At 50.7% G+C, this 15,017-nt stretch overlaps 1 protein-coding gene and 1 long non-coding RNA gene across 2 annotated transcripts; one reads left to right on the forward strand and one right to left on the reverse strand.

The window, feature by feature from the left end:
• Positions 1 to 4,670: 4,670 nt before the first annotated feature.
• LOC110362277 (uncharacterized) lies at positions 4,671 to 9,027 on the forward strand. The gene is made up of 3 exons (XR_010466622.1): positions 4,671 to 4,933; positions 5,065 to 5,140; positions 6,078 to 9,027. It is a non-coding gene; the product is annotated as an uncharacterized LOC110362277 (long non-coding RNA).
• A 713-nt stretch (positions 9,028 to 9,740) lies between these two features.
• BHLHE41 (basic helix-loop-helix family member e41) lies at positions 9,741 to 13,888 on the reverse strand. The gene is made up of 5 exons (XM_021293894.2): positions 13,655 to 13,888; positions 13,322 to 13,385; positions 12,934 to 13,041; positions 12,595 to 12,706; positions 9,741 to 12,475 (listed from the first exon to the last, which is right to left on the reverse strand). Exons 1-5 carry the CDS (start codon positions 13,714 to 13,716, stop codon positions 11,448 to 11,450), a joined length of 1,374 nt encoding a protein of 457 aa, XP_021149569.2. The 5' UTR covers positions 13,717 to 13,888; the 3' UTR covers positions 9,741 to 11,447.
• Positions 13,889 to 15,017: the final 1,129 nt, after the last annotated feature.

Below are 15,017 nucleotides of genomic sequence, written 5' to 3' on the forward strand. Positions count from 1 at the left end.
TGAGGCTGGAGGGCCGGCTGGCCTAGCATTCAGCCTCTAGCTCCATAGCAAGAGCTGAATGGGCACAGGCAGCTCAATGGTAAACAGCACCCTGGTCTGAAGTTACCAAAATAACCTTCTAGGATGGGAAGCTATCCCTAAACCTTCAGCCAAAGGTTAAACCTCTTCCTGGTAGCAGAGGACTTATCTCCCTTCCAAAATAAACAATCTAAGCACTTCAAAAGAAGTTACACTTAATCTTTCATTTTGCAAGCATTACACCAGGTTTGAACAATAAAGCTTTTACCTTTGAGATCTAATTAGCCTGTTTTAAACTTAAAGCTTTACTCTGCAAAATGAGTGTTCTCATCTACCATTGATTTTAGCACACTGGCTTCAGCATCTGCAAGAGTTCAGTTCCTTGTAGAATTAAGCCCATTTGTTTTAAATTTTTTGTCAGGGACTGCAAAGTGGGGAAGTCAAAATTAACAACAATAATAAGCTATTCTATGATAAAGTGTCAGGTTTGTGTTTTCTTGTCATGCAGATCATCAAGACTCTAGTTACCTCCATCGGTTTTTCACCTTTGGGATGCAAAATATTCTTAGAGCCTGAACTAAGAATAAGGGAAATTTTCCTGGCATTGCTCCATCTCATTGTGGCTATAGAAATAAACGCACACGCTCTCTGATGCACAGCAGATGGGCTCACTGCATTTCACTTCCTCCATGTCTGATTAAAGCCAGAAGGTGAAAAGGTAACTGTGGGGTATTAGTAAGAGGGACTTCATCTGAGTGATGCAGTTCTGGGGTGGTTGTGGTTGGGGTTAAAATTTGACTCTGTTCTGATTTCTTTTTCAGGTAACAGTACTTAGCTTATTGCTTCTCTTGTCAGCACCCGCAAATTACCTGTTTTGCTAATAAAGCTGTGCACCAAAACTGGAAAGAGCAAACTGTGATTATATTTAGATTTGAAGCCACCCATGAAACTTTAGTGGTTTGAAACTGTACATGCAAAGAAGTTGCCATTTCACAGTGGTGTTCTTGCTACAATTCACTGCTGCATGGCTGAATTGCAATTCCAGCTACCTCATGGTACTGACAACAGGCATAGATCAAAACGGTTCCTGTGCAGCACGTAGTTGTGCAGCATGCAGCCATGAAGCAGTGGTTCAGAACTGCCTCTCTGCTCCTTCTGGACCAGCCAGAAGCTTGAGACTCTCCTGTAATGTGGAGGTGCCTTCAGTCAAAGGGGCAAGTGTGCATCTCAAAGGCACTGTCACGTGGACTCATTGGGACCATCTGAGGAAAGGGAGGAGATCCCTCTTTACAGGCTTGTACAAATACAAATTATTTGACTGTACCCACTAGGGAAAATGCTAGGGTAACTTTACCAGAGTGTCATTCCAGACCAGGCAGCTTTGTTCCTGAAGAAGGTGCAGGTGATCTCTGAGCAAACCAAAATGATCTCCAGAGGTCACTTCCAACCCCAACCATTCTCTGAACCGTTCTGTGAGGGGACACGCGGTACCTTCTCATTGACTTCGACAGGCATCTGAGTTGCCCTCTACCCCTTTGAATGTATTGCCCTGGGGTTACTAAACTCAAGCAACCCCACGACACTACTGTGTACTTTTAAAAATAGTTACTGCAGAGTCAGCATGTTCAGCAATCACAGCAAAGAGCTGGACTCCTGGAAATACCTTCTGGGCCTGGCAGGACAGTGATGGGAGCACGCTTCCCATAGATGGCTCCTGGGCCATGGCACAGAGATTACTCTCAAAGGTCATTTTAAGTAACTGTGCTTACTTTGTAATTTACAACACTGGAATTGGCACTATGACCAGTTGTGTCAGGCATTTCGCAAAACCACTTCACGTTTTGCAGACAGGTGGATATAGTTTTACCTTCTTATTCTGCTGGTCTATAGAACAAACTGCAAACCAAATATAAAATTTCTCTGTTATGCCAAGGAGCAGGAACACACGCAGCCTGGGGTTACACAATCACTTTTTTCTTTGCAGATGGACTAGGAATGCCCACAAGGATTATCTAATGATGGCAGCTTGTTAGGCCGTGATAACTCCTTGTCCTTCAGATGTCAGGAGATGTTGAAGGATGCCCAGGCAGCCTTAACTCTGACCCTTGCCCACACACTTTCTGGTACTCTTCAGTTACCTTGGTAGCACCTATAATAGGCAGTTCTTGCCTACTCATCATACCTTTTCTATTTTTTAAGCAGTCTAATATTAAATAGTTTTTTCCTACTCATGTTTATACCTACCCTTCTACAGGTACCTCCTTCCTGATCTCACTCTGGAAACCGGGATCCCGATTGTAGTGCACTCAGCATGACAGACCAAGCAAACCACCTGTGTGTCAAACTCAGAGCATCTGTAAGAGTTTGCTGTACTGGAAAAAACCAACCAATCTCAGTGCTTTCAGTCCCCTAACTCATAGCAGCTTCCCTCTAGAACAACAGAGGGCACCACTCCTCACACAAAAAGCTGCAGCTGGAAGAGGAGCAGCCCTGCATTTAAATAGTAGTTTGGGAACTACAACATTTCTTTCTCAATAGGTGATTCTTCTTCTTCCAAGGAGGTTCACCTCTGCAACTCCCACTCCCTGTGAGAAGGCCCTGGCCAAAAGCTGTTCTCAGAGATGTGTGTACTGTCTTTATTGTGGATCTTGTCCTAGTTTGCACAGAATAATTAAGCAGTCTCTTACTGAGAAACAGCTTTAGCCTGTTGACTTGGGTCTCCACCTGAGGGAGGAGGAAAACAGGGTGCCATTTTCTTTCCCAGCTCCTGTGATAGTCTGTTTTTGTTTGTTTGTTTGTTTGCTTGTTTTCCAGTGATTCTGTAATGCAAAATGCACAAACGTGGCAAAGCAGGGCTGGAATCTCCATTTCTCCTCTCAGATTACTGTGTTATCTTCTGATCCTTCCATGCTGTCCAACATGTGCCTCCAGCCACAGCCTCCCCTGCCACCTGGTGAGTGCTGCCACCACCAACAGTTTTGAAATAAAGGCAGCTGTTCAAAAACACATTGATTTGTGTATCTATAATACCTCTGTGAAAGGCTTTAGGGTCAAGATCCAAGTAGAGGGCAGCAATAATCATCTGAGGCCCAGAGCAAGCAGGGGGTACAGATGTGCCTTGTTAACCAGACCGTAAGATCCTCTTCTGGTCCCCCCAGCTGTGGTGGGTTCATGTTCCGCTGCTGCCCTGTAGACAGTTGTGGGTCTCACACAGAACCCAGCAGCTCCCACATCCAGACTGTGTCATGTGGGCAGCAGCAGGATCATGCTGCGGCCAAGGGCTGCTCTTGGCCCCTTCGCTGTGGTGGGAAACAAGCCAGCAAGAGCTGCTGAGGCTGGTATCGATGCCTTTCCCTGGCACAGCACCACCACATGGCAGAGCAGGAAGGTCCGTGGGATGCCATTCGTGGTCCTCCAGCCTGGGCCTTTTGAGGTACATCTCAGAAATACAGATGGGAAGACTGGCTATGTGACAGGCAGGGCAGGGAAGACTGGCAGCTCCCAAATAATTTAAAAGTTCTGGTATCTAACATGTGTAGCAAATTCTGCTATGGCATTACGCACTCCTGGTGCTGGAGTCCTTTTGCAAAGCCACGAAAAGGCTGGGGTTACTTGAAAGCTAGTCCAATGGCATCAGCTATGCTAATGAAGTGTCTTGCCTTCCCCTAGAGACCATGCTTTGCTTACATTCGTAGACCTTCACAGTAACAACGTTACTATTTGAGAAGAATCAAGGTGAAAAAAACAGCCTCTACTAAAAAGTTCCCCAGTTGTGGTTTATTAGCCCTCCAGCTGATGTCCTCAAAGGCTACAAGCTTCTTGGTCTTTGTTATTTTCGCTACAAGAAAGCAGAATTGGTCCACACCCACATAATACTGCATTCCGTTTGCTCAAAATGCATTGAGCAAACCTGTTGAAGCCTGGGACTCTGGATCCAACTTGAATGCTGCCTCCGGGCAGTGCCAAAATTTACCATCTCCCCTAATCTGTGGTGATATTGCTGGCATTATTAGCTCTACAGACACAGTGCAAATGCTGCAAGTTCCGCTTCACCGCACTTACACGGTACACTCAGATAGTGCCTGAAAGGACAAAGGCAAATTCAGTTTCCTCCTAAGAACACCAAGCCACAGTGCCCACACGGGGCTGTCAACATCCCATTGATCCGCGTAACGGTTCTGCCTGCCCGGCCGGGGGTTCCGAGTGAAGCGGTACCCGCTCCGGGTAGGCCATGAACCGGCGGACCCTCCCCCGCGGCGGCGCTTTCCTATCTGTGCGCAGCGGCGGCCGCCCCCTTTCGTCCCGGGGCGAGCGGAGGCCGGCGGGGCCCGCAGCCGCGGAGAGACACTGCCCACGGGGCAGTCCCTCGCCCGGAGCCGCCTCGGCAGCCAGCCAGGAGCGCGGCGACCGGGGGCTGTTTCTGATGGGAGCCGCCACGGGCCGGGCGGCCGGTACACCTGAGGTAACGCCCCCAGCTCGCGCCGGGGCAGCGGCTCCGCGAGGAGGAGCGCGAGCTGCGCCAATAGCCAACGGCTGCTGCGGGCGGTGGCAGAGGCGGGGCAACGCCAGCGCCTTGCGCCGTTGCCAGGTGACCACCATGGCCCCGCCCCCTTCCGCGTGTTTTCCTCCCCCTTCCCAATCTCTGAGCCGGCGCAGCCTGCGCGCACGTGCCGGGCAGCGTGCGCGGGGGTCACGTGGGCGCGCGCGTGATGCGCGGCGCGAAGCGGCCGTTTAGGGCCTCCGGCTGCATCAGGGGCCGCGCTGAACCGGGCCGGGGGGCGAGGGGAAGCAGCAGCTTTATCGCCGGGCAATCGACTGAGGCGGCGCTCGGTGCGATCTCGCGCGGAGCCCTATCGGGGGGCTAAGAAACAGCCCCCGTCGCTGGGGGTCTTCTCTGTGGCGGACCCGCCTCCGGGCAAGTCTGATCTCATCCTTCCTCGGCAGGCCGACTGTCGTCAGCCTTCTGGGGTGCCCAGGCAAAACGCTGAAAGGAATGCAGGCGGCTCTGTGGCGAAATAACGTAAATGACCTCTTTTCCCCCCTCAGGTTCCCTGCCGGTGTTTCACAGAATTGCTGTCCAGCGCTAACGCGTCTGCACAAGCACTGGCTTTTAAAACCAGAGGTAGGTGTGCAGGCAGCCACGTCCTCAAGTACCGCTGTGCTGCTTTGCCTGTTCTCCCATCTGTACAAATGCAGACTAGCTAAGTCAGTCTCTTCAAGCATAATGTAAAGTATTTTTCACCTTTAGAAGGGCCATTCATTTTAGCCTCTCAGTCACTTGCAGAATGAAGTTCAACTTGCATATTTAAAAAAAAAAAAAAAGCATTTTGCTTCTCTGTTAGTCCTTGCTAGCAAGAAAAACTTCCTTTCTGCATCTTAGGCTGTCTTATTGTTACTGAGTCAGTCCTCGGTGGCTTATGATTGTTTCAGTTTATTTTTTATGGAGATAACTCATATTCTGGCCAAGGAGAAAAGCAGGTCCTGCAGCTGGAACGTAGGAATGAGTCTTATAACCTTTCCTGGAAGCTGTGATCTCTGTGCCACAGAAATCCCAGCCAGGGTCAGTACTCACAGGATCCAAACCTGAAGTCCATTCAGTGGGCTCTGAACAGATCTGAAGCCCTTAATGCTATTAGTGCCATGCAGATGGGCTTCTTTGCAAACAATATTATGTGTAAGCAAAGCTGTGTGCCTGCCTGCCACCAACTGCAGGGATGGAGCCTTAACAATTTTGTTGATGAAGTATAGTGAGAATAGAATCCACTGCAGAATCTGTCAGCTCGGCTGGCTCTGTAGTGCAATCCAAATACACTTGGGGAGCCCATTTTCTGCTGAGTAAGAAGGTGTGATGTTTTCATAGCTCTTTTCCTGGGGTTGTTCTTTAGAAATTGCTCAGTTGTGAGAGTGACTTGGCCACAAGGGTTTCTTTTTTGGTAAGTGGTTCTCCAGGTTTTGGTCTGGATGGAAGTATTTTAGAATGAGAGCTAGACTCACCTTTGAACCCTGAGAAAAAAACAAGTAAGATGAAATTACTAATTGCTTCCCTTTTCTGGCTGTAGGGCTGCAATCATGCAGACAGGAATACCCGGCAGCTGTCTGCACTTGGGGAACTGCTGATACCAGAGAATTGAGGGGCCAGTTCCCAAAGCACTCATCAAAGGTTGTTGTATCGTTTAGTTTCTGTTAGATAATGCACCTCACTATGATAATCTGTGAAGGAGAAGGCAATGTGGATGTGCTTCTAATAAGGAATAAATCTGCATTTCTAATTTGATCCCCGAAGATCTCAGCTGAGGTAAAAAAATCGGTAAAGACTAGTGAAAATCAGTGCACACCTGCTTTTAAAGTAAAACAAGACAAATGGGGACAGGGAAATTGAGCTTTAGAAAGATGTAAGAAACCAAACCAAAACAAAACAATGAACTACAACAACCAACAGGCCTTTATGGAAGCAGGAGAAAGAACTCGCCCTGACCCCTGTGGTGCAGTAGAGCTGCCTGGGATCCCAGTCCCTGCTTTCCAAAACACAAGGTCATGTCTTCACCCCCTGCCCGAGGCATGACCAGCCTCCTTTGAGATGCAGCAGGAAGGGGCGCGCTTGCACCCCAGGAAAGGGCAGCAGCGGTGGCGGCAGCAGGTGCGCTGCCACTGGGTGCCCCGTGAGTGCAGTGAGGCAGAACAGCTTCTGCTGCTGAGCCTGGGGCAGGGCAGCTCTGTGCAGCCAGCGGCGCTGCCGTAATTGAGGCTGCAATGAGTTTAGTGTTTGTGACAGATTGACAGCCTCGAAGAGCAAAATGCTGTAGCCACAGGAAGGATGCAGAGAGTAAAGCGACAGTGGCAGCTCACCCTTGCTCGCGTCCTGCCTGCACGTGTCTAGGATTTGCATGGCTGTTGCTAGTGGCAGGTGAGCCACTGGCTTCTCTCTGCTGCTATGTGACCTACTGAGACTGAACTATAACCAGAGATAGTAAATAGAGATTTAGACTTTCTTGAGTGAAACTGGCTCTAAAAAATCCAAGTTGTCTTATTTTGTGTGGCTTTTTTTTTTCCTGGGAGGAAATTTGGCATTTTTGTTACTTTATTTCTTTGAAGTCATGCTTTCAAGTTCATTTCTGCAACCAGCATGCAGGAAACTTCTCAAAGAAGGCAGAGATCACATGACTCCAGGAGCTGATGTTTGAAGAGAAAAGGAAATACGTTGCAAAACCCAGGGTACAGGGTAGACTGTACGTTTGCCTGAAACGCACATGGCACCCAGTCCCAAAGCTTGCTGGATGTCGAAGACATTCAGTCTGCTGCGAGTAGTAGTGAAAATTAAACAAACAAAGCCCCAAAACATAGACTTAGGACCTATTGCAAAGCCCATTCTCGAGAAAAGGACTCACATGAACTCAATTGGTAGGTCAGACCTTTCTTAACAGGGCTGATAGTTTGAGTTCTATAGCTGTAATCCTTCCAAACGTGAAACTTTCATTGCCTCCAGTGGGAGGTACATGATATAACCTTCCACTGGCTTAACAATCTCAACTGTGTTTATTTAATGCACTATAATGGAGCCTTTCATGCCACTATAATATACTGGATAAATAAGATCTGTTTTCAAAGTTTATAGCTTAAGAAAATACATTTATTGGCTTGCATCCTTTATCTTGTGGTTTATGAGAAAATAGAGTAGGTACTTAAGGGTGTACAGTAAATGTAGCACCCAGTCCTGCACTCTTAGCACTTGAGAAGTGCAGATGAGGGTCCATGTATCACAGAGTTGCAGAAAGTAGGTAGGAAAAATCAAGCATTGATAACACATATTTGTGTATAATTGAATGTACATTTAAACCTGTCAGGCTCTTGTCCAGTGTTTGTATGATTTTTTCTAACCTTGAGCAAAGACGAAACATACCATTTGATTTAGTCTCCAAAGGGATCTTGAGGGAGCCTGGAACTTAATAATTAAAGTGGGGTCTAGGGTCCCTGTCATTGGCCTTTTGTCTCCAGCAGCAATGGGTTATCAGCATCAATTACAAACCTTTTTTTCCACATGCTTGCTTATGTTAAGCACTGGTATTATCTGAACACACGTATTTTGTCTTTATGTTTTATGTAATAAAATTTAATAGGCTCCACTGATGGTGCAACTTGGTGTAAAGTCATTTGGCACATTTGATTCAAGGGCTAATAAAAACAGGCCTTCCTGTTATTGTACATGGTAAATACTGAAATTGATAAAACCCTATAAGGAACTAGGTTTATAGTCCAATGAAATCTAAACTGATTCATATTCCCAAAGGCTGAAAATTTGCAAAAGACATAAAGCCTGGCCCATGCTCATGTTTCAAAGCACCCAAGCTGTTCATGAGGGGTACAATTTTCTTGAAAAGTGCTTGTGGCTCCACTCTTTCTGTGCAAATAGTAATATGGTAGGAATGGCTTCCTGCTCAGAAAGGCCGATTCCTTCCCCGGTGTGAGGAGTTGGAGTATATGAGCACATTCATCCCAGTGTAACTCCGGCCACGTAACAAGTGTTAAGCTGTTCAAATATGCAGGTCAAAGTAAAGTGGCTGGTGAGTTACTGAGTTGAAGGGTTGAACCAAGTCTGCTTTCATTCCTGTGATAGCACAAGGTGCAGGACAGGATCCAAAGACAACTGAGGTCAGACACAGTTTTTTCCATTACCTTTGATGACCTTTGATTTCAACCCACACATAATTGCTTTTAGCGGGTATATGGATACAAAGGAGCAGCCTTTGGTCCATTATCATCACTGTATGGAAAAAGCACTTGTATGTGTCCATTGATATGTGTACAGATAGCCTTCCTGTATCTCTTTCTAGTGGGAATTAATTTTACTATACAGCTTCCATGCAAAAAGTCAGATACCTATTCCTTAACAATCCCATTTGAACAGTTTAAAAGGAGCTCTTATTGTTCACTCGATTTATAATTCCTCCTATATTTTAAAGGACTGCTGGAACCAACACAAGTCTTAGAGTTTTCTATTCCATTTGTGTTGCAACTTCATTTGTTGTCAGCACAGCGCAGTACAGAAACACTGGTTTGAAGAACCAGTAGAGGGAGCACGAAACCCTTTGTTTGTATTTCTCTCTTACATAAACATTGGCTACTGTTTAGGGGTTTTCTTAATTTTATTTCTCTGGAACAGGAAGAATTTTGAACAGACAAGGTGATCTGTGGCTCAGATATTAAATCTGTGGAAGTCTTTAGGGTGCTGCATTTTCATGCTATGAATTAGTTACCTGTTTCCAGCACTCTGTTCCCCCTCCTGTTCCCCTCTCTTAAATGTTCACTTTTCTTAGAGGATTTCCAAGCTGGAAAATACATTGTTCCTCTAGAGATTATGATACGTCATTAGATTGTCAGGCAGATCGTAAAGTTTGCTCATTGTGAACAAAGATAGCTTCTGTGCAGCACCAGAGCTGTAAAGTGTTAAAGATAAGCATTTTGCAAAAAGAAGAGGAAAAAAGTAGATGTCTGAAAGAAACATCTATGTTCCACATGCATGCTTTACAATTTGCTTTGTGAAACACACATATCCTAAAACAGAGTTTGCATAAGTGAGTTAAAGGAAACCAAGCAAATTCAAACCCTGATTAAAAATGTGAAAAAGGCATTAAATGATTATCATCAGCCACACAATCATACATTTTGAAGCTCAATGTACCCATATTATGTAGCATCATAAGATTTTTAATTAGTAGACAACCCCATTTTGTGTATTAAATTTTTTATTCCTTAGTAAGATTTTTTTTAATCACAAAATAGTGTGGAAATATTTAGATAATAGAATTCATGGAGTGCTGGAAAATACTGAATATAAAGATTGATTTCTAATATATCACATACTAAACTGTTCTAAACCAGCTGGTTTCTTGCAGACAGGATTTATTTTTTTAATAATTTAAGACAGCATAAGCTTGTATCAAGCATAAGCATTGTAACAAAAGTGCAACTTTTTCAGCAAATCCTCCCAAAAGATATTTAACTCAAAATATCATTAACACATATTTTCTCCCTACAAAAATAGCATGTCAGACATCATTAATTGGATGTATTAACAACTATTTACATACAGCCACTCTGTAGGCTAGTAAGATTTTTTTTGTAACGTTGTTTAAACACAGCGTTTGAGGCAAACAGTAGCAACAGCAGCAGCAGATGCACCAAACGGACTGACAGACCCCGGACACGTACCCGCTCCTCGCCAGGCTGTTGTGTCTCACCTCTTACATAACATTCAAGTGAGATTTCTCACAGTGCTACCTTGGCAACAAACTAAAAATATCTAGGCAAGGTCTTGGTTTAAGCCTTATTATAAAAAGCTTTATCTGTGTGATTATCTGGTGTCTGGTTTGTCTCCAGAAAGGGAAACCGCAATATTTGAGGATGGAATGAGGGGAAAACCCATACGGGGAAACTTACCCCAACTGGTCTAATAGTTTTTGATTGCACAGCGAGGTGTTTACCTATAGCCTCCAGTTCGTGTCATTCAGAATTCAGGATAAAGTGAGTTCAGGCTGATGAGTTGCTCTGTGTTTTCTTGGGGAAATGGGGAGACGTTCTTTTTGTAGTTCAGTGCAGAAACATTCATTTTATACAGCAAGATTCAGGGACAAATTCTTGGGAACATACTGAATTAAATAAAGACAGGGTAAGAACAAATGCACTTGCCACACCTGTATACCTTAGCCGAAAAAAAATATATATATATATATATATATAAAAAAAAATAAACATAAGGTTACATAATGGGTCTGACCCTTCTTCCCTTGCATACCCAAAACTCGCTGGAGCCAACAGCATCCCCGGGTGCTCAAGGCACTGCAGGTTTGGGCTCAGGGTGCAACCCTCCACGCTCTGGGTCTCAATAAAGTGCTAGCACAGGTGCTGGGGTCTACCCTCGCCTCGCCCCCCGCCCTCACCCTCAACCCACCCAGGTCTCCCGGACAACAAGTGCAAGTTCCTAAGTGGGACTTAGAAATACTGTATAAACCCATTCCAAATAAGGTGCAACATTTAAGTTACCCTATAGAAAGGGGAAAAAAGAAGTATCCTTACTATTTTTCTTCCTTCTTTTTCCTTAACATATTTATGCATGTATAAAGCCAAACATTAGAAAAATACTGAGTAGCAAATTGTATCCTTGACGGTTCTCCGCCGGGGCATCGCCGGGACCAGCCGCCTCTGCAGCGGGGATCAGCCGCTGCACCGGGCCGGGCCCCGGCACCCCGCGGCGGCCAGCTCCCGGCTCGACCCGGCCTCGGCGGACCCTTGCAGACGCCACGCTGCCCTCCGTAGGAAACCGGGGGCGCAGGTGCCGGCCCGACGACCCCTCCTCGCCCCGCGGCGGGGCGGACAGTCCGAGGGCAGGGCAGCGGCGGCGGGGAGCCCGTGAGGAGCTCCCGGCCGGCGGCGGCTCACGGACACTCGGCGCCGGGCTCCTCGGCGGCTGCGGTCTCGGCCTCCTCGGCGGGCTCGGCGGCGGCGGCCAGCCCGGCGGCGGCAGCGAAGGGGTGCGGGAGGTGGGGTGCTGCGGGCAGCCCGGCTGCGGCGGCAGCGGCCGCCTTCTCAGCAGGGCCGAGCACGGAGGAGAGGCAAGGGAATGAGGCGGCAGCGGCGGCCGCGGCGGCAGCTGCCTGGGCCGGGATGCCCGGGTAGAGGAGAGGGATGGGGGCAGCGGGGTATAGATACTTCTCCAGGCTGCTTTTATCCAGGAAGGGCTGCATGTAGGCGGCGGCTGCGGAGGGGGAAATGAAGTAGAATGGCAGGCAGAAAGGGGCCGCCGCCGCCGGCTGTCCGAAGGGGGCCCCGCCGCCGCCCGCCCCCAGGGCCATCAGCGAGCCCAGCAGGGCGGCATCGGGTCTCACCAGCGCCGCCGCTGCCGCCGCCGCTGCCTCGGCGCTCCGCGCCGTCAACCCCGGCGGGCCGGGCAGGGGGCTGCCGCCGCGGTCCAGCTTCAGCCGCTTGGGCGCGGGGGGAACTTCGTCCCCCGACGGCTCCTGTTTGATGCTCAGCGCGGGCAGCGCTCCCCCGGCCGCCGCGAGGCCGCGCTCGGAGCGCGCCTCGCCCTCCCCGCCGTAGCCGCTGTCCGTGTCCGTGTCGGTCTCGGCGTTGAGTTCGGTGGCGTGAGTCCGCTGGATGACGGGCACGCAGTTAGCCTGGCCCTCCGGCTTGTGGCCCGGTGCGCAGGGGGGGGCGGGCGGGGAGGAAGAGGAGGAGGATCCCTTGCTGAGGGGGCCCGGCGGCGGGGAGAGGAGCTGGGGGCCGGGGAGGAACTGCGAGGAGATGGAGTGCAGGTGGCCGAGGAGCTGGGCGCATCGCTGCTCCCGGGGGGTCCAGCTCTCGAAGCGGGAGAGGTATTGCAGCACTTCCTTGGCGCACGTCTGAAAGCCCGAGTGGAAGGCGTCCAGGTCGGCCTGCACAGGAGACTTCATGGACCGCTCCCCTGCGGGACAGACCGAGAAGGGACAGCGTTTGCCCGCAGCTCTGGCGTGTCCCCCATCGCACCTCCTGCCACCCGCACCTGGTGCGCCCCCGCCGCGGCGCCTCTCGGGGCCCGCTTACCATTCTGCAAAGCAATGATCTTCTGGTGCTGCTGCTCCGTTAAGGCTGTAAGCGCTTTCAAGTGTTTCAAAGTCAGTTCCAGCACCACTGCTTTCTCCAGGTGTCCCAGCGTCTGCAAAGTCAAGAAGGGGGCGGCTCGGCTACCTCCCGACACGCTCGACCACCGCCAAACGCCGCCTCCGTAACTTCGGGGAAACTAGTCCCCGGGGAGCGTTACGGGCAGGTCCGTGGCAGGCAGGGACCACGATGTCCCGCACCCCCGCCACCCCGAGGGCTGCGCAGTGGGAAGGCGGCCGGCGCCTGCATCTGCGTGTACACATACGCTCCTCTGCACCTTACCGTCAATTTCAGATGCTCGGGCAGTAAATCCTTCAGCTGGGCAATGCATTCGTTAATCCTGTCTCGCCTCTTCTTTTCTATCAGTCTATGTGGCAGTTTGTACGTTTCCTAATTAGCAAAATCCGGAAAAGCCACGCGTTAGACAGAGCCCCTCGGAACGACGATCAAAACCAAAACAAATGTCATGCCGACCACATGCCGAGCAAATTATCGCCAAGGCACCGCTCTCCCCGCCGGCCCAGCTCGCTCGTAAACCCGCTTGCAATTCGGGGGGGAAGTTAAAAGCGCAGCGCTCCGGGGATGCTCTTGGGAGTGAACCTGCGTTTTAAAATTCGGGGAACCCCAGTTAAGCGTTTACGCCAGAACAGCCGCAGAAACTTACTCTTACCTTGCTCTCGTCCCTCTTCACTCCTCTTTTGGGTTTGCACATATACAGGGAAGGATAGTCCAGCCTGGAGAAAAACACAAAGATCCAGCATCGGCAAAAGGAAGAGTCAGCCTAGCACCTCCTCGAGTGGGCAAACAGACCCCCAGCCCCGCGCGGGAGCCGAGCTCACTGCCCCAAGGGCCGGGCAACGGAACGCCAGGGTCCTCCCGCAGAGGGAGGCGAGTCCCCCGCACCGCCAGGGAGCCAGGTCCGCTTCCAGCGCTTCGCAGCACTTTCTCAAGAAGACGAAACGCCCTGGAGACACGAGACGGAGATACTGCACCGGCGCCTTACCCTATAAAATCCCTATGCTCCAGTAGCTGCCTCTCCGGCAAGCGGGAGATTCCTTCATCCATGTCTGGCAGCGGCTGATGTTTCGTCGCTGCTTTTGATGGAGCCTGCGGGATGCTGAGATCAGTCTTTGGAGATCCGCGAGCGACGCTGCGCACATGCAGCCTCCGTCCCCCCGTCTCCCGTGCAGTGGCCAAAGAGTGGCGGGCAGTCCGCGCCCCCCCCCCCCCCCCCCTCCACTTCGCCTCCTCCGCCGCTGCCGCTCCCCCTGGCCCCCCTTGGCCGCCGCTCCCCGCGCACACGCCCGCAGCACACGCTGCGCCGCCAGTTGTTTGCACCCGCTGCCGCCGCCGCCGCCGTGCCTGCCCGCGGGGCACGCGCGCCGCCAGCCAGCCCCGCACCCGGCTCACGTGCGGCGCGCGCCGGGCGGGCGGGGGGCGGGGCCAGGGGGCGGGGCGGGCGGGACCCAAGGTGGGGGGGGAGGGGGGGCCTCTGCGAGAGGGTCCCCGCCGCCGGCCCGGGGGCCGCCCTGCGAGACACCGGCTTTCCTCCGTGTTATCGTTGTTGTTATCATCGTCATTATTATTGCCATAGTTATTGCCATTCTTACTGCATTTTTATTGGTTTTTAAAATATTTTTACATTTTTCTAATTTCTAATTATAATTTCTATTATTTTATTTGTGTTTGGGGAAGAGACCCGCCCGTGGAAAACGTGCCCGCGGGGGATCGAGCGCCTGCCCCTGTGCCCGTAAGGCAATGCGAGTCCCACACCAGTGGGGCAGAGGGGGAGGCAGCTGCCAGTTACACGTTTTATATAGATTTACGGATACGTATATCCATTACGGATGCGCAGGCCACGAACGGGGGCACACGCGTGTCTTTGCGGCGCGGCAGCGGCAGCCCGGGGCGCTCCCTGGCTCGGTGCCGCCGTGCCGCAGCTTTCGCCCCCGCTGATACCGCCCGGTCGCCGCTGCTCGACCTTTGGACGGCAGCCTGATCTGCCTGCAACGCCAGACCACGGCAAAATCGTTTCTTATACACATACGGATATATATATATATATGTAAACGTATACATATAATATAAATACATCCGGTTTTTGACGCTGCCCTCCTGACGGTCAGCCTGCATCCCTGCCGGGTGCAGAGGATGACATTGGGAGAGGATTTGCACCGGCACAGCGTGACCAGCCGCGGCAGCCCCGGGACGGGGCGGGGCGGGAACCCCCGCTCCCTCCCTCCCCCCGCCCTCTTCCCTGCGCACCGGGCGCGCCCGCGCAGCCCCCGCTCCCCGCCGGCAGCGGCACCGACAGCCGCCTCCCTAATCCCGTCTCACACTGGTACGAGCACAGGGCCGGCAACGTG

Source organism: Columba livia, chromosome 1, assembly GCF_036013475.1.
Source record: "Columba livia isolate bColLiv1 breed racing homer chromosome 1, bColLiv1.pat.W.v2, whole genome shotgun sequence".
NCBI classification, from domain to species: Eukaryota; Metazoa; Chordata; class Aves; order Columbiformes; family Columbidae; genus Columba; species Columba livia.